General features: G+C 41.4%; 1 protein-coding gene across 3 annotated transcripts in view; it reads right to left on the reverse strand.

Moving 5' to 3' along the window:
* The window catches only part of LOC126190697 (voltage-dependent calcium channel subunit alpha-2/delta-3-like), a 398,470-nt gene that overhangs the window by 112,063 nt on the left and 262,191 nt on the right, over positions 1–24,216 (reverse strand). For all 3 annotated transcript variants that reach the window (XM_049931163.1, XM_049931162.1, XM_049931161.1), the window contains one exon: positions 12,789–12,902. In XM_049931163.1, coding sequence (XP_049787120.1) covers positions 12,789–12,902 — 114 coding nt within the window. The remainder of the gene's footprint in view (positions 1–12,788; positions 12,903–24,216) is intronic.

The following is a 24,216-nucleotide window of genomic DNA, read 5'->3' on the forward strand; positions in this document are numbered from 1 at the left end:
CTAAATTGATGATCCCTCGATGTTTCAGAATGTGTCCTACCATTCAGTCCCTTCTTCTAGTCACATTGTGGCACAGTACCTCCTCATTAGTTATGTGATGTATCCATCTAATTTTCAGCATTTTTCTTTAGCATCACATTTCAAAAGCTGCTATTCTCATCTTGTCTAAACTGTTTATCATCCAAGTTTCACTTTCATACATGGCTACACCTCATACAAATACTTTCAAAAAAGACTTCCTGACACTTAAATCTATACTCTATGTCAACAAATTTCTCTTCTTCAGAGACGCTTTTCTTGCCATTGGCAGATACATTTTTATATCCTCTCTACTTTGCACATCCACTCTCCCTACAGTCAGTCAGTCTTTTGATGAGGAGTGTCTTCCATCAATTAAAATATGCCGAAGGCTAGCCATTTCATAAAAAGGACAAACAAGATGGAATGCAGAATTATAGGCCTATGTCAATGTTATCAATTTTCCCAAAAATATTTGAAGGAGCTGCTTATGATTACACAGAAAAATAATTTATACCTTGCTATCAATTTACACAATCACTACAGTGTCAGGAAAGCCTGTGGGACGCCTTGTGCAATAAATTAATTGGTCACAAAATTAGCAGATGTCTTGATGATAGAATGTGTTTGTCAGGTATCTTTTGTGATCTCACCAAAAGTATCAATATTGTAAATCATGACCTGCTTCTCGACAAACTGAAAAGCTATGGCTTTCAATGAAAATCTTTTAGCTGAATATCATCATTTTTATCTAACAGATTAAAAAGAGCATACGTTCATAACAGCAGTAAGAAATTCATCTCTAGCTGGAAATACACACATTTAGGTTTCCACAAGATTCAATATTGGGCCACTACTATTTTATATCAATGATATGACATGTCAGATTTAGTCTGATACCATTCCCTATGCAGATGATTCAACATAGTCTGGTTTAAAGCTGACAGAGAGTTAATCTGCCATGCTGAGCTGACCACTGGGAAAAAAGAGCCATGAGTGACAAGCAATAATTTGAAATTAAACTTTGCAAAACCACAAATTTTTCATTTAATCAAAAAACAATCTGAACAATTTGCAACTGAAATACACTATATGGCTAAAAAAACTGGACACTGCAAGTTGTCTCAAATTCCTTAGTGTCCTAATAAATAAAAATATGTTGGGTAATCATGTGGGCAGCAGACGGTAGTGACCAAAGAGTCTCTTTTATGTCATGAATATCTTGCATAATATTACCAATTTAGCTGTAAAAATTGTACATTATCTATATTTTGTTTCAGTTACTAGGTATAGCATAATTTGCCATGGGTCTGAGAAAACTAATCTACTCAAAACTTTTAGACTCCAGGAAAAAGTCATCCAAGCCATGGTGAGAACTAAAAAGAACCAACACTCCAAATCTTTATTTGAAAAGCTAAATCTAATGTCGATTCCAATCGTATATATTCACAAGACTAATTTTCACAAAGAGAAATTGCAGATTTTCGAGGACATGCTTGCGACAGTATGAGATCAGACATACAGCAAGTAAAGTTACCACGCTGCAGACTAAAACTATACAAAAAATACCACATTATGTAGGCATGAAATTTATGAATAAAATCTAGAAGGAAAAGTGTGATCCAAATCTAAAAAATGCTGAAGGATGTCTAGAAAAACACTTGGCAAGTACATACTACTATGATACAGAAGATTTTTTGAATGATGATCATGTAAAATGACACACGTCTGAAATAGTAACACTACATGTATTATAAATTTATATCAATTTTACTAATCTGTATACAGTACTAGAATTGAAAAGTCACCTATGTCACAAATTTTGATTGTGTCAGACACATTATGAGGTAATAAAAATTTGATTTGACTAGATAAAGTTTGAGATACTGCTCACAATGGGTTAAAGAACTGAGTGGTGTTGAAATCAAGAACTCATATGAAAGCTACAGCCTGCAGATCAAGAGTACACAGTATAGGCTATGGAGTTTGGCAGAGCTCTTTCCTGGGTCCATAAATGACCCTCAACATACAGACAGCTCACTCCTGCATCTACACTGTAGCGGGACTTTGAATTTCGCCACGCTACACTCGTTCCCTCAGATAAACATCATACAGTCGCAGTGGTATGAGCGCTCGACAGCAGAGAAAATACTAAAATTGTAACTCTTTTTTTTTTTGTTTTCTATCCGTTTCAATTCCCGCTCAAGAGCGGAAGCTTAATGCAGATGTGATCTGATGCTGATGTAAAAAACGTAATAGCTAGTCTTGATCTGATTTTAATGTGTAGACATATTGAGGAAGTTGTTATGAAATTTGGAGGAGGGAAGCAACGTAAAATAAATTGCATTTAATATCAGGACGGTTTTGTGTACATTAGAAATTCCTGGACACTGAAACTTTTTTTTTATTGCAAGATTTCGGAGCAGACTTTTCACGCAGAAATGAAGTAGGAGTTTTTTGAAGACCTGGACGCCGCACGAAACAAGAAGACATGTTAACATGGTATAGAATTAACTCTAAGCTACGCCATTTCCCCCTGTCAGTTACATTTTGTTATTCTCTGTTCTTCTTCAATAATTTTTGTAGTGGAAATTGGTTTAACTTTTGCTCAAAAATGCCACAAGTACCATCCCAACAATAGCTTTTCCGAATCACAAAGTCCGATAGCTTTTCTGTAACATGAAGTCCGATTGCTTTTCATTCTTTCCCTTTTTCACGGTCATTTACGATTTTAAAACCCCCTTTTTATTCACCATTCCTTCCTACCATTTTCAACCTTTTTCTTTCTTTTTCTTTTCTTCGGGTTTTTTTATTAACCACTACAACACAATACAAATATACTGAGAACTGACACATTCTAATAGGGCACATATGAAGAAATAGTTCAGACGAATAATTCTCATCCACAATCCTGTTTTGAGGAAAACCCTTACTGATGAATATATTTCAAAAACATAAGAATGAGCTTACACGCAAGACAAAATGTTGCTCCATACAATCCAGGCATACACATTGATGGAATAAGCATTAAAAGTGTTGTGCAAGAGATGGAATTTCTTGTAATGCACATTAGTGACCCACTACGTTCAAAATTGCATATAATTCAGGGCCTCCAGCTGCTGTCTCAGGGTGTATTGGTGGCAAATAATCTGACACATTGCATGGGATACCATTGGTGTCACTTGTTTTGCCCATTTGCTCTGGCACCAAGGCACCTTACAGCATACCCTTACAGTGACAGGTCCGCACTCACTGCAGAGTGAGTTGCAGGTTGTAACACTGGCCATATGGATTCACCCACTCACCCTGTGGGTGGAGTAGTACCCACTTCTTTAGGAGGGTCTGCCGGCCTCGGTGGTCTCGCGGTTAAGGCGCTCAGTCCGGAACCGCATGACTGCTACGGTCGCAGGTTCGAATCCTGCCTCGGGCATGGATGTTTGTGATGTCCTTAGGTTCGTTAGGTTTAAGTAGTTCTAAGTTCTAGCTGTTAAGTCCCATAGTACTCCGAGCCATTTGAACCATTTTTAGGAGGGTCTGAGCAGGCACGTGGGGAGAGGCTGTTTACTGGCTTCAGGAGCTCCAATGTAAGGCAAGTTAGGGAAATAGCATCCTGCACAGGAAAGAAGTCCACTGCAAACTTAGTATATCTGCTGAGGGGCCACATTCCAGATGTGGAGGCGGCTTCACTTGTGGCTATCAAGCATGGAGAGTGCAGGGTGGAGGGCGCCGTCATCCTAATGTTGTGGCTCATCACAGCACCAAATGAAGCCTGTTGCTCGAGTTCTGAGGCCATCCTCAGTTTGTATGGTCAACTGGTGGAAGCAGTGAAGACCACTGACCTCACTCGCAGGGTGCAAGCAGAGTTCACAATTTGCAGAATTGTACCCAGAATTTACCAGGATCCTTTGGTCTGGAACCAAGTGGAGAGTTTCAACCAGAGGCTCTGTCAATTTTGTGACCATCTTGGCTGCAGATTTCTGGACCTGCATTATGCAGTGGAGAACTGTAGGACCCTTCTTAATATATAAGTGGCGCACTGCACACAGGACTCAGCTATCCTAACAGCAAAGTACTTATGGAGTGCAGATGGTTCTTTTTTAGGGTAGGTGATAGTATGAGGTCCTCGCCAGTTGATATGCAAAGAGCAAGATCATGTGCAAAATAAAGACACTTTGACAGTCAAAATTTTTAAAGCAAGTTGCTGAAGCATTCACAATAAAGTTCTTGAATTTATTGCTGACTAGGAAAGTTGTCATATTCAAATTATTCTCAGAACGAACCACTGGATGAAACCTGAAGTAGCAAGACCTGAAATATTTAATGAGGTATGAAATGTTTATTTAAAAGACAGGTTAGATACCATACTAGAGGGAGTAATCACTGCAATCGACAAAAGTATTGTGCCTACTGAGGTTAAAACTGAGTTGGACTGTGAAGTTAACTAGACCTGAACAACCAGCCTAGGTGAACTCAAGGGAAATCACTGGATGTTATTACCAGCTATCTGATTCTGCCATAAGACTGTAGGGTCTTCAAAGAAAGCCAATGCTCAGTAGTATAAAAAAAACTACATTCATGCAGTCGTAGTTGGTGATGATTTTACTCTGCCAAGTATAGACTGGAGTGTCTATGGATTCTTCGCAGATGGCACAGACAGGCACTGTTGTAAAGTAGTTCTGAACACTTTTTCCAAAAACTGTCTTCGGCAGTTAGTTTGACAGTCCACACACAATGGAAATATTTTGAACCTTGAAGCTATGAACAGGTTAATCTTATCAACAGTGTCAGTATAGAGACAGGGATCACTGATGAATATGTCATTATAGTGACTATTTTCTCAACATAATAAATCCATCAAGAGGGCTAGGAGAGTATATGAAGTGCTACCCAAAATATCTGAGAATTTCACTGTAAAATTCAGAAAAACTATACTTACATTCTAATATCCTCCATCACCTTCAAAGTAGTCACTTCGGGCATGTATACAACAATCCTAGCATTGTTCTTATTTTTGGAAGCACTCTTGGAAGTCTGCAGGGTGAAGGGCGTTCAGGACTCATTGCGATTTCACTTGGATGTCTTCAATCAAGTCAAAACATTGATTTTTCAACATGATTTTCATCTTTGGGAACAGGCAGAAGGCACACGGGACTAGGTCTGGCAAATAGGAAGGTTGAGGGACTATTGCATTCACAATGAGCGAAGTATGTGCAGGTACATTGTCATGGTGCATCAACCAGTCTTTCTTTTTCCACAACTCTGGCCATTTGTGCTGAACTTTTGCCTTCAGTTGCCTCCAAAAACTCACAGTAAAACTACCTACTGACCGTCTGACCAGGTGGAGCTAACTCCTTTTGTACTATGTCGAAAAAAAGGTTCAGCATTTACTTTATGTTGCTGCAGATTTGTGAAGTTTTTTTTGGCCTTGGAGGAGATGGTGTTTTCCATTGTGATGATTGCTGGTTATTTTCAGGGTCACACCTCTCAAACTCTTTGTTGCAGCTCAGTGCACATCTAATTCCTGATTGATTAGTGCTGAGAAGTGAGACGTATTGCAACAAAATTTGCTGCTCATATTCAGTCCATCAGATAGAATTCATCGACATGCACTGTACAACAGCCCACACCTGTTACAAAGATCATGAATTGTCTGCTTTTGGTCTTCGTGAATCAAGTCAAGCACTTTCATACTCATTTCCAGAGTTGTGCATGTTGATGATCGATCAGAATGTCTGTCATCTTCCACAGATTCTTGACCTTCCTTGAACCACTTGAGTCACTCAAGTGTTCTTGCCTGAATCAGAACACACTCACCAAATGCCTCTGCCACCACGCGGTGGGTGTCAGCTGAAATTTCCATCAACTTGAAACAGAATTTGGGCAAATCCACTGTTCTTTCATGTTATCCATGTCACAATTCACAGAAACACTACAACAAATCCTGACACACATCACTTGAACTCACAATTGCATGTAGCAAAGATGACACAACTTTGTGCCACAGTAGCTAAGATGTGCAGCTCGAGACATCTAGCAGCAGAATGTTGTACTGTGACTGGTTTGACTGGTACAATGAAATTCTTGGATATTTTAGGAGCAACTCATATATGCCAGAGAGAGAATATAAGCAGGTGTTAAAATACTACTTAGACAATGAGTGGACATCACTTAGTTCCAGCATGATGGATGTAAAGGAATTATGGGCAAAGTTTACACCAATTTTAAATAGTACTCTGGAGAAATATGTGCTGAGTAAGAGAATTTAGCACTGAAAAGACCCTCTGACATTTAATGAAAAAATTTAGAAAATTCTTATAAGCAGAGACTATTGCACTCTTAATTTGAAAAAGAATGCAGAAATGTTGACAGATAAATTAGTTGTGTGAAGCACACAACTTCCACCATCATACCTTAGCAAAAGATCTTTCTAAGAACCTGAGGAAATTCTGAGCCTACATAGAATCACTAAGAAGGTAAAAGGCTTCTACCTAGTCACTCGTCAACCAGCCTGATGTAGTAATAGAAGAAAGCAAAAGAAAAGCTGAAGTTTTTCATTTTAAGACATTGTTCACTCAGAAGGATCATGTAGACATACCATTTTTTGACCATCACACATACTCTTGTATGGAGGAAATAGTAACATGCATCCTTTGTGTAGAGTAGCAACTGAAAGAGTTAAAAACAAATAAGTCGCCAAGTCAGGGTGGAATCCCAGTTCAGTTTTACAGAGGGTACTCTATGACATTGATCCCTTACATAGTTTGCATTTACCTCGAATCTCTCACCCAGCACTACATCACAAGTGTCTGGAAAAATGGACAGGCAACTCCAACATACAAGGGTTAGAACTTTAATAGTGGCAACTATTTATTTACAGCTCGTACAAAATAGATCAATGTTTCAAAGTTTTACTGACCTTCAAAGTAGTCACCAGCATTGTGTATAACCCATTGCCAGCGATGTGGAAGTCGTAGGATACTCTTAGCAGTGCCAGTTGTGGTCTATTGCCCGACAAATTTGTAGCAGTTCTGAAGCAAATGCTGTGAAGTGTTACCTTCAGTTTAGAAATCGAGTTGAACTCATGGGGGCTTAAGTCAGGGGAGTGCAGTAGGTGGTATAGCACTTAGTAGCCCCAGTCAAACAAATCAGTAACGGCTTGCACTGTACATGCTTGAGCATTGTCCTGCAAAATGATGGTCAGGTGCTGCAGAAAGTGTCATCACTTCTGTGTCTTAGCTGGTCGTAGGTTGTGTTCCAAAAATGTGGGCTGTCATCATTTTGGAGGACAAGAGTATTCACAGCATACAGATGTAAAAGGAAGGGCAGCACTTAGTCATGAAGAATGCTGGAATAAAAGTCCTGCTTCATGTTCACAGTAATCTGGATGAGTGGTCCCAGGACACAGTATAACGAACTCCCCCAAAGCATCACAGCACCATCTCCAGTCTGAACTCCACACACTTTGGGTTTAGTGCCACATCAAGCCATTGGTGCACTCAGGGTCTAGGATAACTTGAACAAAGGTAAAAATGGTTCCAGTTAGCTACTGTGCGGTTTCTGTCTCATTTGGCCCACTGAAGACATGCAGTCTTACAGCCTTCTGTGAGGTACCTGACTGCAAATGTCCATTACCTGCAGTTCACTTTGCAATGTTTACTTGAAAAATGGTTGAGATGAATCTGCCTTTACTGACAGCACTAATTCATATCAAGTTTGAAACCAATTGTCACTGACAAGGTATGACAATCATTTCCAGTCCCCTACCAGTCATGATCTTTTTATGACCGCAGTTTTTACACTACATTACATGGCTGTGAGTGGTACACCATCCCTTACAGACATGTGGGACAGTCCATGTCAATACAACAACAAATTGGGCAACTTAATTTACAGAGTGGTCATGCGCAAGTGCAACTATAAATGGTCATTTCTGCAAGTCATTACATTAGGAAGAACTCTGCTCACAGCTGGTAAAATTATCATTTATTAAAACACGGCTGTTTCCGTGGCTTTAAGCCAGAACATTAGTTGAACCTACATGCTAAAAAGCAAAGTACAGTGTGACCACTTTTCACAGATTTTAAAATCAGTAACGTCTGAAATGCATTCAAAGTGTTAAAAGATCATAGGCATATCTATAGAGAGAGGCCAGATTGGCAATCAAGAAATGTCAGTGCTCACATGATTAGTCATGGCACACGTAAGTTATGATGTGAAAAAAATCAGTTGGCAGTGTCTTATCAGTGTGACAACAGGGCAGGGCAAGGCAAAAGCGGCTCGCACGAATGACAAAGAGAGACTAACTGGCTGGCGAAATGGAACCTATCCATGTGGACAGTGTGACGTCATATACTTAAGAGTAGGAGTGTTGGGTCATTACCTTTAAAAGTGAGAATAGTACAGAATTTTACTAGCCACTAGCACCTAATCATACAAATAATCAAAATTAGCCAGAATGCTATGGTGCTTTAATTCCAACTGGTTATTTAAAGTGAAATGTACATTTTTTTTTTTTTTTTTTTTTTTTTTGTCCAAGAATTTCCACTTCCTCTAATATATTCAAAATATGGCTTTTTTTCCTTTTTTGTGCAGTATTTTTAAATTTTATGAAGGCTTGCGATGCTGTGCCCCTCTTCATGTAAGTGCACTGTTAATGCAGATTGAGGCTTATTTAAGTTAAGGTTTTCCTGAAATCTTATTTGAAATGACCTACCGGTTTGCCCCATATATTTCTTAGGACAATCATTGTATGTAATGCAGTATACACCTGTTTCATTATATTTATTCACCACAGCTCTTTCCTTGTGCCCGAGTTTTTTGCCTGGATCTGAAAATGTAAAATACACTGAAATAACGTTTTCGGATCTCATAATGTCTGCCAATTTTTTTGGATATTGCACCCAGATATGGTCTAAGCATTATAAAATCTGCCTCTGATGTGCTATGGAAAGAAATATTTCTGTTTTTTCAGTATACTTCTATTGACTGCATTAACAAATTCTGGATTGTAACCGTTTTGATATGCTATATACTGTATAATCTCTTATTCAGCCACTTGAGCTTCTCTGGTAAGGGGCACTTCATACATATGGTTTACCATGGCTCAGAATGATGTGGATGTGTATGACAAGATCAGTTGTGGTTGGCTTTCAGTAAATATCAGAGTCTATATTTCCATTTTTTATGGTCACTTGGCGGTCCAAAAACAGTGAGGCGCACTGCCCAGTGAACTGTATCTTTTGGTTCAAACTGTTTAGATCCTGAAGAAACTGGACACCGTCAACATGGTAATAATATTGAAAGTGACAATATCCACAGATGAAAAACGTTAATGTTAGAATTAGGAATAAAACAAATTTTATTTCTAATTCTAATATTAACATTTTTCATCTCTGGAAAAGGAGATACTCTGTAGATGCACTAGTTTAAAATATTTGATCCAACAAAATTTCACTGCACCAGATTTTTATCTTTGTATCTGATGGTGTAACTTCTGAAAACAGGTTCATGTAACAAAAAATAAATATTGTAGAATATTACATCAGTGTTGTTTGTCTTTTATTCATAATGTATAAAATATTCAACCAAGAAATGAAACAGTATAAGTTATTGGTTATGAACTGCAGATTACAACCGAATAAATTGCAGGAAAGCATGAAATTAAGACCATGGAACCTGGATAAGCTGAAAGAACTAAGAGATAACTGAGAGTTTTAAAGGAAGCAGAACAGGCTAGAGAAGAAATGCAGTATTCTAGAAACATACATGCTTATGGGGCAGATAATTGCTGTATATAGAAAGCTAAAGAAACCTTTGGAGAAAGAGTAAAAACTGAATGGATACCATGAGTTGATGTGGCAAACCAGTACAAAACAAAGAATGGACATGTGAAAAACTGAATGAATATACAGCATAGCTATATAAAGTAAAGAAACTTGAATCAATATTATGGAAACAGGAAGAGAAAGTAGATGAAGATGAGTAGTATATGTAATACTGTGAGAATAATTGGATAGATCACTGAATGACCTAAGTCTAAACAAGGTAACTCCAGCAAACAACACTCCCTCAGAATTTCTAAAATATTTGAGAGAACAAACTATGACAAAACTACTTTACCTGATATGTAGGATACATGAGACAGGAAAACTATATAGAAATATGAGACAGGCAATGTACCACCAAAGTTCAGAAATAAGTAATAAACCCAATAAGAAATAACATGTGTGCTGACAGGTGTCAATATTATCAAACCATCAGTTTCATGATTCATGTCTGTAAAACACTAACATGAGCTGCCTATATAGGTTGGAGTTATTGGTATCTAATTGGAATTACTAGTATAAGTTGACTTGGGAAAGATTGGTTTGAGTTCCAGAGAAATGTAAAAACACGGGATGCAATACTGACTGTACAACACATTTTAAAAGATAAAGTGATGAAAAAGACCACCCCACATGTACAGCATTTGCAGATTTTGTTAACACTTTTGACAATGATGACTGGAATACACCCTTTCACCCTTTGAAATTATGGTTATTTAATACAACTTGTATAAAATTCAGCCCGCAATTGTAAGTGTCTAAAGACATCAAAGGGGGCCAGTGATCAGAAGGGAGTGAGCCAGGGCAGTTACGTAACCCCCATGTTATTCAATCTATACTATGCACAAGCAGTAAAGGATACCAGGAAGAAATTTGGAAAAGGAATGAAGTTCAGGAAGAAGAAATAAAATTTTACCAATTACATTATAAATTGGACAGAGACAGCAAAGGGTTCGGGAAATCAGCCAAATGGAATGCATGTTGTCTTAAAAGAGGTTATGAGAAGACAGTCTGCAAAAGGGAATGAAATCTAATTAAATCAGGTGATGCTGAGACGAAAAGGTTAGGAAATGAGACACTAAAAGAATTAGTGAAATAGCTGATGGTGGAAGAAGTATATAGGGTATAAAGAACAGACTAACATTAGCAATAAAAAAATTCCAAATGAGAGAAACAGGTTAACTGCTATTATAAATTGAAGTATTAGGAAGAGTTTTTTGAAAGTTTTTGTCATGACTGTAGGCTTATATGGAAAAGAAACATGGGCAATAAACTGTACAGGAAGAGAACAGAAGCTTCTCAAATACGGTGCATACATGGCAAGAGAGTACCTCCCCTCCTCTTACAAAAAAATATTTACCAGCTGGACTTGCAACCTATCCAGTCAAATGTATCAATTTAGTATCAGTTTGAAGAAAGCCTGAACATGAAATGGCTACTGACTGAGAGCAAGTGCACCCAGAACATTTTGTTATGAAATGTCATGACAATCCCATCACTCATGCAAAATTAACATGAGCTGTCTCCTCCTAAGCTGCCCCCCCCCCCCCCCCCCCCCCCCCGTCCTCCTCCTTTCCACTTCCCCTACACAGCTCAAATCTTGGGTATGGTCTTTTAACTAATAAAGAGGTACATGATGGAGTCAGGGATAAAAGAAATTTATGATGCAGCTTGACTAAAACAACTTTGAACATGGCTGACGTTTGCAGCAATCGTATACACAAAATTTGAAAAATATGTAAAAATCTGCGAACCGGTTGCGTAGGTTTTCTATATACCTTGACCAGGTTTCATCACCTCTAAGGGTGACTTCATCAGAAGGTTAGGTAATTACCTGTGTTTAGGATCTTCTTTCTGATGTCTTTGTACTTTGAGACAGCCTTTGATACATGGGCAGGTAAGAAGCGTACAACTTCGAACATGGCTGACATTTGCAGCAACCATATACACAGATACAAAGAAAATCCTAAACACAGGTAATTACTTTACCTTCTGATGAAGTCACCCTTAGAGGTGACGAAACCTGGTCAAGGTATATAGAAAACCTATGCAACCGGTTGGAAGATTTTTACATATTTTTCAAATTTGTGTATACGGTTGCTGCAAACGTCAGCCATGTTCAAAGTTGTACACTTCTTACCTGCCCATGTATCAAAGGCTGTCTCAAAGTACAAAGACATCAGAAAGAAGATCCTAAACACAGGTAAATTACCTTACCTTCTGATGATGTCACCCTTAGAGGTGACAAAACCTGGTCAAGGTATATAGAAAACCTATGCAACCGGTTGGCAGATTTTACATATTTTTCAAAATTGATTAAAACAGTTAATTTTGTAAAGGAGAAAGTGTGAAGTGTAAGGGGAAGATTCTTAAAAAAAATATGTTTTGCTGTTATTTGTATGAATGAAAAAAATGAAAAACATTATGAAATAACATGGCACAGAAGAAGCACAAAAGGTAAGTTAGGAAAGGCTAGTGACCACGTGCAGTTTATTGGTTGGGTCCTGGGGGAGTACAGCAGACCTATAAAGGAAATCATGTACATAATGCGTGTAACCCATTTGTGAACACAGCTCAAGTGTTTAGGATCCTCACCAGACTGGACTATGGGAAGACACTGATGCAATTCTGAGAATCTTGGTGAATGTATTACTGCTTGATTTGATCAGTGAGAGATAATTATACAAATGATCTAATAAATTAGAAGGGAATCCTTCAAGGAAGGAAGAGAATGTTTCAGTGAAATGTCTCTGTGGAAGTTTAGAGACCAGCATTTGTGACAGACTGCAGAACAATTCTAATGCTTTCGATCTTCATCTCTTTTTTTCCCTCAAGCCTTACAAAGTACCATCAACCATGCTCTGTATAGTTGCTTGCAAAGAATGGATACATATGCAGAAATTTATGTAGAATAGTGTTAAGAATAAAGTTAAAATGCACGCTTACCTCTAGTATTTTTTCTGGCAACTCTCGAGGTGGTGCAGCAGGTGACATGCTGTCAAAAAGTTCCACTTCAGTCAGGTCTACACTATTATAGTTGTCTTTCAGGTAACCATATGACTGTAAAAATAATTGCCTCCAATAAAATAAATCCTTTTTTTTTTTTTTTTTTTTTTTTTTTTTTTTTTACATAATACACTAATGTTTCTGAAAACTGAAAGACCCAGAAAGGATGACTCAGATGAACACATATTTTAAAACAGTGTGAAACAAATCAAGGTGGACGACATCCAAAGTCTCTGACAAGACTTTTAGAGTAAATAAATACAATTTTCTTTCCCTTTTTGCAATTTATTTTCTGACTATAATTACATAATCAATATGGTATCAAAATTATGTCACAGGCTATGTTTATCAAACTCTTATTATTCAGATTAATTCAAAATTTTCTTATTCCCATAATGTGATTACTTTTGCCAAGGAAATTTTATTTTTGCATAACCTTTATATCCAAAATTTCACACTACAAGGTGCTCTGAAAGTTTTGACCACACTAATCATGTTCTGCTGGAATGCTGATGTAAAAATTTGATTTACCCTAATGTGGTATAATTTAGAATTTATTTCAATCTACATATATGACTGACTGTATAAAAAAGAAATAACGAATATACTTAACTTCTACCCCTAAACCTAGTATCTGATAAATATACATTTCAGAAGGAATAATAATTACTGAGAGGAACAAGGACATGCATGTTAATTAGATGGTATTATGTTATTAAATGAAAGTATGTGACAATAAAATGTATGAAATAAGTCTATTTAAAAAATTTGGTCATTACCAGTATAAATCTACAATAACTTAGACTATATAACAGTCAAGAAAGAAGGTGGGACAGGGGCAGTTGCTTAGTTATTGAGAGTCGAGTCAGGGCACAGTAGAGAGTCCTCTGTAATTGTGTCTGTTGTTGAGATGAGCAGTGGGCAAATCATTACACACAGTTTGTAATGTGCCTGTAATTTTGGGTTTTTTAATAGTACTTGCTACTAAGTTAACTGTAATTTTGTTACGGTTTGGTGAAAATCTTTACAAATTCTCAAATTATGTTTCTGTATAAGAATGAATATTTTGAATGAACTGTAACTGTTTCCCTGTGTTGGTTATCTGACATCATCACTGTTATGAATGGATGTCAGAAAAATACAAAGACTATACAACATTAATTTTAGTGTGTTTAGAAACCTTCAACAAGGACAGTGAACTCTTGAACAGTATAAAATTGCAAGCCGATTTCCTTCATCACACTTGTCTGCTCTCAGCTTGAATTCCATCTCTATTATTGTTGATGGGATGTTGAATCCTAATTTTCCTTCCTGTTTACTGTAGACAGTTGTGACCTTTTTTTTTTTTTTAGGGCGTAAAACTTCTACGGTCATTAGCGCCCAGCCCGTGACTTAAGACAGTAAAAATCCGAAATTGAAAACCAGCAGCAATGGGAACAAAGTCATAAAATTGGAGAAACTAAAAGTAGAAATAATGCTTAAAAATCCACTACAGAAAGGGGGTGGTTGTCCCCAAAAAAAGCTTCAAATGACTGACATCATTTCACTGTCACTAATAAACTGGAGAACGCGGTCGGCTGAGCGCGTGTCATCTGCTAAAATCGACGATAGATCAGGCGATAGCTGTAGACGGGAGCGTAACGGATTAAAATAGGGGCATTCAATTAAAAGGTGTCTTACCGTCCACAGCTGAGAGCAGTGGGGACAGAGTGGGGGAGGATCACCGCTTAAAAGATGTTGGTTGCTAAAAAGACAGTGCCCTATCCGGAGTCTAGCTAAAATTACCTCCTCCCGACGATGCGTTCGGGAGGAAGAGGTCCAAGCGCAAGGAAGGGCTTTCACTTCCCGCAATTTATTACGGGGAAGTGATGACCAATGCGCATGCCATAAATGAGCAACTTTGCGACATAAACCGCTCCGTAGATCGGTGAAGGGAAGCAACTGAATAGCTGTCCGAGGAAGAGAGACTGCAGTCTTGGCCGCTGTATCGGCCGCCTCATTCCCACAGATACCAGCGTGTCCCGGGAGCCAGAGGAACGCCACCGAGACGCCCCCCAGGTGGAGCAAGCGCAGACAGTCCTGAATCCGGTGGACCAGAGGGTGCACAGGGTAAAGAGCTTGGAGACTGAGGAGAGAGCTGAGAGAATCTGAGCAGATAACGTACTGTATCCGCTGATGGCGGCGGATGTAGTGGACAGCCTGGAGAACAGCGTAAAGCTCCGCAGTATAAACCGAACACTAGCCGGGAAGCCGAAAGCGGTTTGGGGTGTCGCCAACAATATAGGCACTCCCTACACCTAACGATGTTTTCGAGCCGTCGGTGTAAATAAATGTGGCGTCCGTCATTTGTGCACATAGAGCAGCAAATGCCCGACGATAAACAAGTGTAGGGGTACCATCCTTGGAAAATTGACAAAGGTCACGGAGCAGGCAGATCCGGGGACGGAGCCAAGGCGGTGCTGTACCCCAAGTTGTCAAGAAGGTTTTAGGAAAGCGGCAGGAAAGAGAATGGAGCAGTTGACAGAAGCGGACTCCCGGAGTTAGTAGGGAGGAGGAGCGGTCTGCATACCCTACATCAAAGGAGGCGTCGAAAAAAAGGTCATGGGCTGGATTAGCAGGCATGGAAGACAGATGGCTAGCATAACGACTCAGGAGGACTGCTCGCCGATTGGACAGCGGAGGTTCAGCAGTCTCAGCATAAAGGCTTTCCACAGGGCTAGTGTAAAAAGCTCCAGACACTAAACGTAATCCACGGTGGTGGATAGAGTCGAGACGCCGAAGAATAGACGGCCGAGCAGAGGAGTAGACTATGCTGCCATAATCCAACTTCGAGCGCACTAAGGCGCGATAGAGGCGGAGAAGGACCACTCGGTCCGCTCCCCAGGAGGTACCATTCAGGACACGGAGGGTGTTAAGCGATCGCAGACAGCGAGCCGAAAGATAGGAAACGTGGGAGGACCAGCACAGTTTTCTGTCAAACATAAGACCCAAGAATTTAGCGACGTCGGAAAACGGAAGGTTGACAGGACCTAGATGTAAGGAGGGCGGAAGAAACTCCTTACGTCGCCAAAAATTGACACAAACGGTCTTACTGGGTGAGAAACGGAAGCCGGTTTCGATGCTCCACGAGTGGAGGCGATCGAGACATCCTTGAAGACGTCGTTCAAGAAGGCTGGTCCGTTGAGAGCTGTAGTAGATCGCAAAATCGTTCACAAAGAGGGAGCCCGAGACATCAGGAAGGAGACAATCCATAATTGGATTCATGGCGATGGCAAACAGTACAACACTCAGCACGGATCCCTGCAGTACCCCGTTTTCTTGGGAGAAAGTACGGGAGAGAGTAGTGTTCACCCGCACCCTAAAAGTGCGCTCTGCCATAAATTCGCAAAGAAAAAGGGGCAGCCGACCTCGAAAGCCCCAAGAGAACAGTGTGCGGAGGATGCCTGTCCTCCAACAGGTATCGTATGCTCTCTCCAGATCAAAAAATATTGCTACCGTTTGGCGTTTCCGGAGAAAATTGTTCATGATATAAGTGGAGAGAGCAACAAGATGGTCAACTGCAGAACGATGCTTCCGAAATCCGCATTGGGCTGGTGTTAAAAGACTGCGGGATTCCAGCCACCAAGCTAAACGGTAATTCACCATACGCTCCAAAACCTTACAGACACTACTCGTGAGAGAAATGGGGCGATAGCTAGAGGGGAGATGTTTGTCCTTTCCAGGTTTCGGAATGGGAACGACAATAGCTTCCCGCCACTGTCTGGGAAAGGTACTGTCGGTCCAAATTCGATTATAAAGGCGAAGGAGGTAACGCAGACTATGGGTTGATAAATGCAGCAACATTTGGACATGGATACCATCCGGTCCTGGGGCGGAGGAGCGAGAAGAAGACAGTGCATGTTGGAGTTCCCGCATGGAGAAAACAGTATTGTAGCTTTCGTGATTTTGAGAGGAGAAAGCAAGATGTCGCACTTCTGCTGCACGTTTCTTCGGGAGAAACGCTGGCGGGTAATTTGAAGAGCTCGAAATCTCAGCAAAGTGCTGACCCAACGAGTTAGAAATTGCGACAGGGTCCACTAAGGTATCATGCGCGACAGTGAGCCCAGAGACCGGGGAGAAACTAGGCGCGCCTGAGAACCGTCGAAGCCGACTCCAAACTTCCGAGGAGGGAGTGAAGGTGTTAAATGAGCTAATAAAGAATTTCCAGCTTGCCTTCTTGCTATCGCGGATGACGCAACGGCATCGCGCACGGAGCTGCTTATAGCGGATACAGTTGGCCAAAGTAGGATGGTGACGGAAAATGCAAAGAGCACGTCGCCGCTCACGTATTGCGTCACGGCATGCCTCGTTCCACCAAGGAACTGGGGGACGCCGGGGCAATTCGGAGGTGCGTGGTATTGAACGTTCCGCAGCTGTAAGAATAACGTCGGTAATATGTGTGACCTCATCGTCGACGCTGGGAAAGCGACGGGCATCGAATGTCGCTAGAGATGAAAAAAGTGTCCAATCGGCTTGGGCAAATTTCCAGCGTCGCGAGCGCATATATGCCAATGGAGGCTGCAGTCTAAGGACACATGGAAAGTGGTCACTCAAGTGTGTATCATCAAGGGTGAACCATTCGAAGCGCCGAGCTAGCGGAACAGTACCGACCGCAAGGTCCAAATGAGATAAATTTGTCGTGGAGGCAGACAAAAATGTGGGGACCCCAGTGTTGAGGCAAACTAGATCCGCTTGGTGGAAGATGTCTAGCAATAGAGAGCCACGTGGACAAGGATGTGGAGATCCCTAAAGCGGGTGGTGGGCATTGAAGTCCCCAACCAGCAAACAGGGGGGTGGAAGCTGACCAAGAAGATGAAGGAGATCAGCTTGTGCCATTGGTGTGGATGATGGAATGTATACAGTACAAAGAGAGAACGTGTATCCAGAAAGGGAAAGACGGACGGCGACAGCTTGGAAGGAAGTGTTTAAGTGGATTGGGTGATAATGGAGAGTATCATGGAGAAGAATCATGAGTCCTCCATGGGCTGGAGAGCCTTCAACAGAGGGGAGATCATATCGGACGGACTGAAAATGAGGGAGAACAAAGCGGTCATGGGGATGCAGCTTTGTTTCCTGAAGACAGAAGATGACCGGCGAGTAGGATCGTAAGAGGATCAACAATTCATCCCTATTGGCTCGAATGCCGCGGATATTCCAGTGGATAATGGACATAGGGTGAACAGAAAATGGAGGAATGTGACCAAGGGTGCTGTCAACTCAACGACTGCTCAGAGCTTGCGACCGACAGCATGGAATGGCATTCAACCGAAGGCAGAAGATCCTGATCCATAGGTTGGTCAGGAGCAGCCCCTGCCACCAGCGATCGGCCGGTTGACCGGCCACCAGCAGTACGCCTCGGCGACACAGAAGACGGTCGAGGGCGATTTCCGCCAGGTGGTGCTGTAGATAGGACACGCCTTGGCGGAGAAGGAGAGGAACTGGGTTTCTTTGTAGCCTTCTTGGAAGTATGATGTTTTGATGAAGGAGGAACCGATGGTTGTGAAGTTGCGGTACGTAAAAACTCTTCACGAGTATGCTCTTTCTTCGAAGACTTGGCGTCTGACTTTTGGGCTCGAGATTTAGCAGAACCCGACGAAGGGTGAGCCATAGAGTGGGCAGGCGAAAGTGGTGAGGTTGAACGAGCGATCTTTGCGCTGGCCGATCTGACGACCGTGGCACTAAAGGTGAGGTCGCAAGTCTGCGTGGCCGCCTCCTTTGTTGGCCGAGGAGAAGCAAGAACAGTGCTATATTTTCCTGTCTGAGGCACGGTGGGCTTGCGACTGGCGAATAATTTTCGAGCAGCAAAGGTCGACACCTTTTCCTTCACTCTTATTTCCTGGATGAGCTTTTCGTCCTTAAAAACGGGGCAATCTCGAGAGGAAGCAGCGTGGTCACCCATACAGTTGATACAGCGAGGGGATGGAGGTGGACAAGCACCCTCATGGGCATCCTTGCCACACGTAACACATTTGGCCGGATTGGAACAGGACTGGCTGGTGTGATTGAACCGCTGACACCGATAGCAACGCGTAGGGTTTGGGACATAAAGACGAACGGAAATTATCTCATAGCCTGCTTTGATTTTCGATGGGAGTTGAACTTTGTCAAATGTCAAGAAGACAGTGCGGGTTGGACTGATGTTCGTGTCAACCCTTTTCATAACTCTATGAACATCCGTTACACCCTGGTCAGACAGGTAGTGCTGAATTTCTTCGTCAGACAAACCATCGAGGGAGCGTGTATAAACGACTCCACGCGAGGAATTTAAGGTACGGTGCGGTTCCACCCGGACAGGGAAGGTGTGGAGCAGAGAAGTACGCAGCAATTTTTGTGCCTGGAGGGCACTGTGTGTTTCTAACAACAGGGTGCCATTCCGTAATCTGGAACAAGACTTTACAGGACCTGCAATTGCGTTGAAACCTTTCTGAATAATGAAAGGGTTGACCGTGGAGAAGTCGTGACCTTCGTCAGACCGAGAAACAACAAGGAACTGTGGCAACGATGGAAGAACTGTCTGTGGCTGAGACTCAGTATACTTACCTTTGTGAGCAGACATAGTGGAAGGTAAGGAAACCATTGCGGAAGAATCCCCCATGATTACCGGCGTCTCCGATGGCGCGCTCCTCCCTTGTGAGGGCCCTCTCTGAGGGCACTCCCGCCTTAGGTGATTGTTCACACCTCAGGTCACACCTCCCGACAAACGGACGGAGGGACCAATCGGCACTTTCGGAAGGTATCATCTCGGGTAATCACCCCTCCCTGGGCCTGGCCATTACCAGGGGGTACGTACGTGTCCTACCTGTCTACCCGGGGCGGGGAATTACGCGTTACCCCGTCATCGGCTACGCACAAAGGGCGTGGGTCGGCCTTCAGACACGCACAGGGAGGAAGAAAGAGAAAGGGAAAGGAAATAAGAGAGGTCTCAAACGCCGCAGCGGAGAAAAGGGTAAAGAGAAGAGGTAAGGGAAAGAGAAGGACAAAGGAAGGAAGAAGACATAAAAGCAAGGAAGGCGAAGAATGCAGTACATTTACGAGCGTCCGTCTCCGGACGTAGGCACAAACCATACTCCCAGATGGGGAGAAAGGGAAGGAAAGAGCCAGAGGTGAGGGGAGGAGGGGCGAAGATAGGGATGGGGAAGGATGCGGAAAGGGAAGGTATGCAGCCCGGAAAGGAAGGAAGGCCACATTAGCTCGGGGTCCCGTGCTCGCTACGCACGTATCCACAAAAGAGTTGTGGACCCCCTGGGGGAGCAGTTGTGACCTGAAGCCAAATTGCTGTTCATTTAATTTTGTTTTCTTTCAAAGTTGTTATATTTCGCTTTATGTATGCAATTATCTATTATTGTGGATATAATTTATAAGAAGGTTTATAACAATTTAAGAGTTCTCAGTTTTTTTATGTACCAGTAGTATAACCTTATTTTTAAGACTTTTCGAAAAAATACTTACATTTTCAGATCTCTTTGTTAGTAAACACAATGACCTCGACAGGTATTCTCATCTGCAATGGAAATACCTCAAAACTGCAGACACAAGATGATCATACTAAATCCAATTATGGATGTGTGTCCTCATTTGGGACTAAAAATAACTTCAACCAGGCAGAAATTTTTGCACAATTTATAACGCTTGTTCCATCTCAGCTTATTGACAAATGAACAGTCCACAGATAATTACATAGGATGGACTTTGCAGGGCAGAGATGCACGCGATACATCCATCCTCACTCCTGCCTACAAAGTGAACTAGTTGCAGAGGATGTTGTTGTTGTTGTCTTCAGTCCTGAGACTGGTTTGATGCAGCTCTCCATGCTACTCTATCCTGTGCAAGCTTCTTCATTTCCCAGTACCTACTGCAACCTACATCCTTCTGAATCTGCTTAGTGTATTCATCTCTTGGTCTCCCCCTACGATTTTTACCCTCCACGCTGCCTTCCAATACTAAATTGGTGATCCCTTGATGCCTCAGAACATGTCCTACCAACCGATCCCTTCTTCTGTTCAAGGTGTGCCACAGACTTCTCTTCTCCCCAATCCTATTCAATACTTCCTCATTAGTTATGTGATCTACCCATCTAATCTTCAGCATTCTTCTGTAGCACCACATTTCAAAAGCTTCTATTCTCTTCTTGTCCAAACTATTTACCGTCCATGTTTCACTTCCATACATGGCTACACGCCATACAAATACTTTCAGGAATGACTTCCTGACACTTAAATCTATACTCGATGTTAACAAATTTCTCTTCTTCAGAAATGCTTTCCTTGCCATTGCCAGTCTACATTTTATATTCTCTCTACTTCGACCATCATCAGTTATTTTGCTCCCCAAATAGCAAAACTCCTTTACTACTTTAAGTGTCTCATTTCCTAATCTAATTCCCTCAGGATCACGCGACTTAATTCGACTACATTCCATTATCCTCGTTTTGCTTTTGTTGATGTTCATCTTATATCCTCCTTTCAAGACACTGTCCATTCCGTTCAACTGCTCTTCCAGGTCCTTTGCTGTCTCTGACAGAATTACAATGTCATCGGCGAACCTCAAAGTTTTTATTTCTTCTCCATGGATTTTAATACCTACTCCAAATTTTTCTTTTGTTTCCTTTACTGCTTGCTCAATATACAGATTGAATAACATCGGGGAGAGGCTACAACCCTGTCTCACTCCCTTCCCAACCGCTGCTTCCCTCTCATGCCCCTCGACTCTTATAACTGCCATCTGGTTTCTGTACAAATTTTAAATAGCCTTTCGCTCCCTGTATTTTACCCCTGCCACCTTCAGAATTTGAAAGAGAGTATTCCAGTCAACATTGTCAAAAGCTTTCTCTAAGTCTACAAATGCTAGAAACGTAGGTTTGCCTTTCCTTAATCTTTCTTCTAAGATAAGTCGTAAGGTCAGTATTGCCTCACGTGTTCCAGTATTTCTACGGAATCCGAACTGATCTTCCCCGAGATCGGCTTCTACTACTTTTTCCATTCGTCTGTAAAGAATTCGTGTTAGTATTTTGCAGCTGTGGCTTATTAAACTGATAGTTCGGTAATTTTCACATCTGTCAACACCTGCTTTCTTTGGGATTGGAATTATTACATTCTTCTTGAAGTCTGAGGGTATTTCGCCTGTTTCATACATCTTGCTCACCAGATGGTAGAGTTTTGTCAGGACTGGCTCTCCCAAGGCCGTCAGTAGTTCTACTGGAATGTTGTCTACTCCGGGGGCCTTGTTTCGACTCAGGTCTTTCAGTGCTCTGTCAAACTCTTCACGCAGTATCGTATCTCCCATTTCATCTTCATCTACATCCTCTTCCATTTCCATAATATTGTCCTCAAGTACATCGCCCTTGTATAGACCCTCTATATACTCCTTCCACCTTTCTGCTTTCCCTTCTTTGCTTAGAACTGGGTTTCCATCTGAGCTCTTGATGTTCATACAAGTGGTTCTCTTATCTCCAAAGGTCTCTTTAATTTTCCTGTAGGCAGTATCTATCTTACCCCTAGTGAGATAAGCCTCTACATCCTTACATTTGTCCTCTAGCCATCCCTGCTTAGCCATTCTGCACTTCCTGTCGATCTCATTTTTGAGACGTTTGTATTCCTTTTTGCCTGCTTCATTTACTGCATTTTTATATTTTCTCCTTTCATCAGTTAAATTCAATATTTCTTCTGTTACCCAAAGATTTCTACTAGCCCTCGTCTTTTTACCTACTTGATCCTCTGCTGCCTTCACTACTTCATCCCTCAAAGCTACCCATTCTTCTTCTACTGTATTTCTTTCCCCCATTCCTGTCAATTGTTCCCTTATGCTCTCCCTGAAACTCTGTACAACCTCTGGTTCTTTCAGTTTATCCAGGTCCCATCTCCTTAAATTCCCACCTTTTTGCAGTTTCTTCAGTTTTAATCTACAGGTCATAACCAATAGATTGTGGTCAGAGTCCACATCTGCCCCTGGAAATGTCTTACAATTTAAAACTTGGTTCCTAAATCTCTGTCTTACCATTATATAATCTATCTGATACCTTTTAGTATCTCCAGGGTTCTTCCATGTATACAACCTTCTATCATGATTCTTAAACCAAGTGTTAGCTATGATTAAGTTGTGCTCTGTGCAAAATTCTACCAGGCGGCTTCCTCTTTCATTTCTTAGCCCCAATCCATATTCACCTACTACGTTTCCTTCTCTCCCTTTTCCTTTTCTGCAGAGGATGATGAAACACAAATGGTGCTGCCAAGGACTATGAATGCATTAACAGGTCAGACAATTCAATTACCTACCTGTGCATGAATGATGTATAGCACTGAGTTCACCAAAGCCCTAATGGAAATTTTCAGGAGAACACAGCAAAGGGCAATGGGCATGCGGGGACCAAGCAGCAATCGGTATTGTAATTGTAAACTGTCGAAGCTGCGCATTGGTAAAGTACCGGAACTTCAAGCGCTGATAGAAAGCACCGAAGCTGAAATCATTATAGGTACAGAAAGCTGGCTGAAGCCAGAGATAAATTCTGCCGCAATTTTTACAAAGGCACAGACGGTGTTTAGAAAGGATAGATTGCATGCAACCAGTGGTGGCATGTTTGTCATTGTTAGTAGTAGTTTATCCTGTAGTGAAGTAGAAGTGGATAGTTCCTGTGAATTATTATGGGTGGAGGTTACACTCAACAACCAAGCTAGGTTAATAACTGGCTCCTTTTACCGACCTCCCGAGTCAGCAGCATTAGTGGCAGAACAACTGAGAGAAAATCTGGAATACATTTCACATAAATTTTCTCAGCATGTTATAGTCTTAGGTGGAGATTTCAATTTACCAGATATAGACTGGGACACTCTGATGTTTAGGATGGGTGGTAGGGACAGAGCATCAAGTGACATTATACTGAGTGCACTATCCGAAAATTACCTCGAGCAATTAAACGGAGAACTGACTCGTGGAGATAACATCTTGGACCTACTGATAACAAACAGACATGAACTTTTCGACTCTGTAAGCGCAGAACAGGGAATCAGTGGTCATAAGGCCGTTGCAGCATCCCTGAATATGGAAGTAAATAGGAATATAAAAAAAGGGAGGAAGGTTTATCTGTTTAGCAAGACTAATAGAAGGCAGATTTCAGAATACCTAACAGATAAAAACGAAAATTTCTGTTCCGACACTGACAATCTTGAGTGTTTATGGAAAAAGTTCAAGGCAATCGTAAAATGCGTTTTAGACAAGTACATGCTGAGTAAAACTGTGAGGGACGGGAAAAACCCACTGTGGTTCAACAACAAAGTTAGGAAACTACTGGGAAAGCAAAGAGATCTTCACTGCAAGTTTAAACGCAGCCAAAACC

Source organism: Schistocerca cancellata, chromosome 6, assembly GCF_023864275.1.
Source record: "Schistocerca cancellata isolate TAMUIC-IGC-003103 chromosome 6, iqSchCanc2.1, whole genome shotgun sequence".
NCBI classification, from domain to species: Eukaryota; Metazoa; Arthropoda; class Insecta; order Orthoptera; family Acrididae; genus Schistocerca; species Schistocerca cancellata.